The sequence below is a fragment of the Octopus bimaculoides genome, chromosome 9 (genome assembly GCF_001194135.2).
Source record: "Octopus bimaculoides isolate UCB-OBI-ISO-001 chromosome 9, ASM119413v2, whole genome shotgun sequence".
Lineage (NCBI taxonomy): Eukaryota > Metazoa > Mollusca > Cephalopoda > Octopoda > Octopodidae > Octopus > Octopus bimaculoides.
The window spans coordinates 24,067,932-24,070,151 of NC_068989.1; the positions used below are offsets into that span (position 1 = coordinate 24,067,932).

At 34.3% G+C, this 2,220-nt stretch overlaps 1 protein-coding gene across 1 annotated transcript in view; it reads left to right on the plus strand.

Moving 5' to 3' along the window:
- LOC106882058 (uncharacterized) overlaps window positions 1-2,220 on the plus strand; it is a 60,880-nt gene that overhangs the window by 57,549 nt on the left and 1,111 nt on the right. The window contains exon 11 of the mRNA XM_014932622.1: window positions 285-373. Within this exon, the coding sequence (XP_014788108.1) occupies window positions 285-373 (89 nt within the window). The remainder of the gene's footprint in view (window positions 1-284; window positions 374-2,220) is intronic.

The following is a 2,220-nucleotide window of genomic DNA, read 5'->3' on the forward strand; positions in this document are numbered from 1 at the left end:
ATATATATATATATATATATATATATATACATATATATACACACGCACCTAACACCTGGTGATCGGAACACTTCCCTTTTGTGCGAAATTGTCTTTCATTCTAAGCAATCATCATACAGTTGAAGTGGAACACAATTATCTCATATCATACATTAATTCTATTTTCAAGACCATATTTTATACTGCATTCAGTATTTAGTAACGCGAATCCTTGTATATTACTATTAATTTGAACCTGCTTATAGCAATGCTAATTGTTCCGAATATCTTTCAAAATATTGCAGAGAAAAAAAGCAAAGCACTGATATATGCCCTGACTCCTCTTGCAGTTTTGTTCTTCATGTTTGTTGGATGTATTTTAATTATAGATAAGGTAAGATTCTCAGTGTTTTCCTATTTTCTCACAACTATGCTGTTCATCTCAACAACACCAAATCCTCACAAAAAATGGAATACCGCTCACACATTTAGGCAGTGCCTGTCAACATGTACAGAATCGAATATGAAGCATTGTTGGTATTATAGAGACCTTATACATGAGTATATATGTGTGTGTGCTTGTGAGTGTGTGTATGTGTTTGCATGTGTGTGTTTGTGTGTATGTGTATGTACATAAATGTTTATGTCGAAAATAGCCTTTCCTTTATAAGTGTCCCACTAACGACACGACTGTAATCCAATTTTTTTTCAAAAGAATTTTCTATTTTGTATTAGTTTCTTGCAGTTAGTTTGAAACAATAAATCTAAATCCATAGTCAACGTTTCCACACATTTTAGTATCTGTATTGTTTCTTATATAACTGTCAAGTTTTGTAGATTTTTATTCCAGGGGTTCTTTGACTTTTAAGATTCCACCTCAGCAGTCACGTGTTCGTGTTTGGTTGTGGTCAAACATTTTAACCGTTAGTTTTTTTTCTGTCAGTAGCTACGCGTTGAACTTTTGTGGTGTTTGATGTTTGCAAAAATAATCAAGCAAATTAGATACAAATATATACATCAAAATAATTAAGATGAGGCTTTTAACATAAAATCTATCGGTCAAAAGAAGAAAGGCTAATGCTGGAACAGAGGCGCAGGTGTGGCTGTGTGGTAAGAAGCTCTCTTCCCAACCACGTGGTCCTGGATTCAGTCCCACTGCGTAGCTCCTTGGGTAAGTGCCTTCTGCTATAGCCCCGGGCCGGTTAAAGCCTTTTGAGTAGATTTGGTAGACCGAAATTGAAAAACAATCCTGTCGTATATATATATATATATATATATATGTATATATATTTGAGTGTGTCTGTGTCTGTCCCTCCCCCACCATCGCTTGAGAACCGATGTCGGTGTGTTTATATCCACGTAAGTTAACGGTTCGGCAAAAACGACTGATAGAATAAGTACTAGGCTTACAAAGAATAATCCTGGGGTCGATTTGTTCGACCAAAGGCGGTGCTCCAGTATGGACGCAGTCAAATGACTGAAACAAGTAAAAGGATAAAAGAAAAATATAGTTGTATCTTTAATGAAACACAGATATAAGGCAATGAAGATTAGTTAAATATTGGTTACAAATGCTTCAGTACCATTTCACTTCGAATAACATAAATGATTATGTTTGATAATTTACATAAGATCTGTATAAATTTACCCATGATTAGACAACGAAGATTACAACCTTGTTAGACACTTATTGAACTTTGCTACTATGCATGATATGCGAAAAAGGTGTTTATATATACTGTCAATAAAATTTACTATATATCTCGTCATAAAATTAACTGTTTTGTGCTTTTGTAAGGAATCGATATGTATGTTAGATTGTTTAAATTTTGTGTCAAGAGTCAACTTGAAGAATTAACATATCCGTGTTAAAGGCAAGAAGGAAGTAAATGTAAAAGGTGAAAGGTTGTAAAATGGAAAACGAAAAATAAAATAGAAATGAGCATGAGTGAGAATTAGAGGTATGTCCCCTTTGAGCGAAAAGGCATGAGGCTGAAAGGATAATAGCCTAGAGTCTCCGGCAAAGCCATTCAATCCGGAAAGGGTGGTGTTTTCTAATTCTCCTATAGGAAGTTATCCATATGTTTACAACCGCTGAAAATTTCAGACCTGGAATTTAGCAGTGCGTTAGAGTTCTAGATCTAAATAAGGATCTGTGCTCTTTCAGCAATGCATAACTTAAATTCTTTTGATCCATTGATATATGGTGTAAACTTTTCATCTATTTTCCACATTATATAT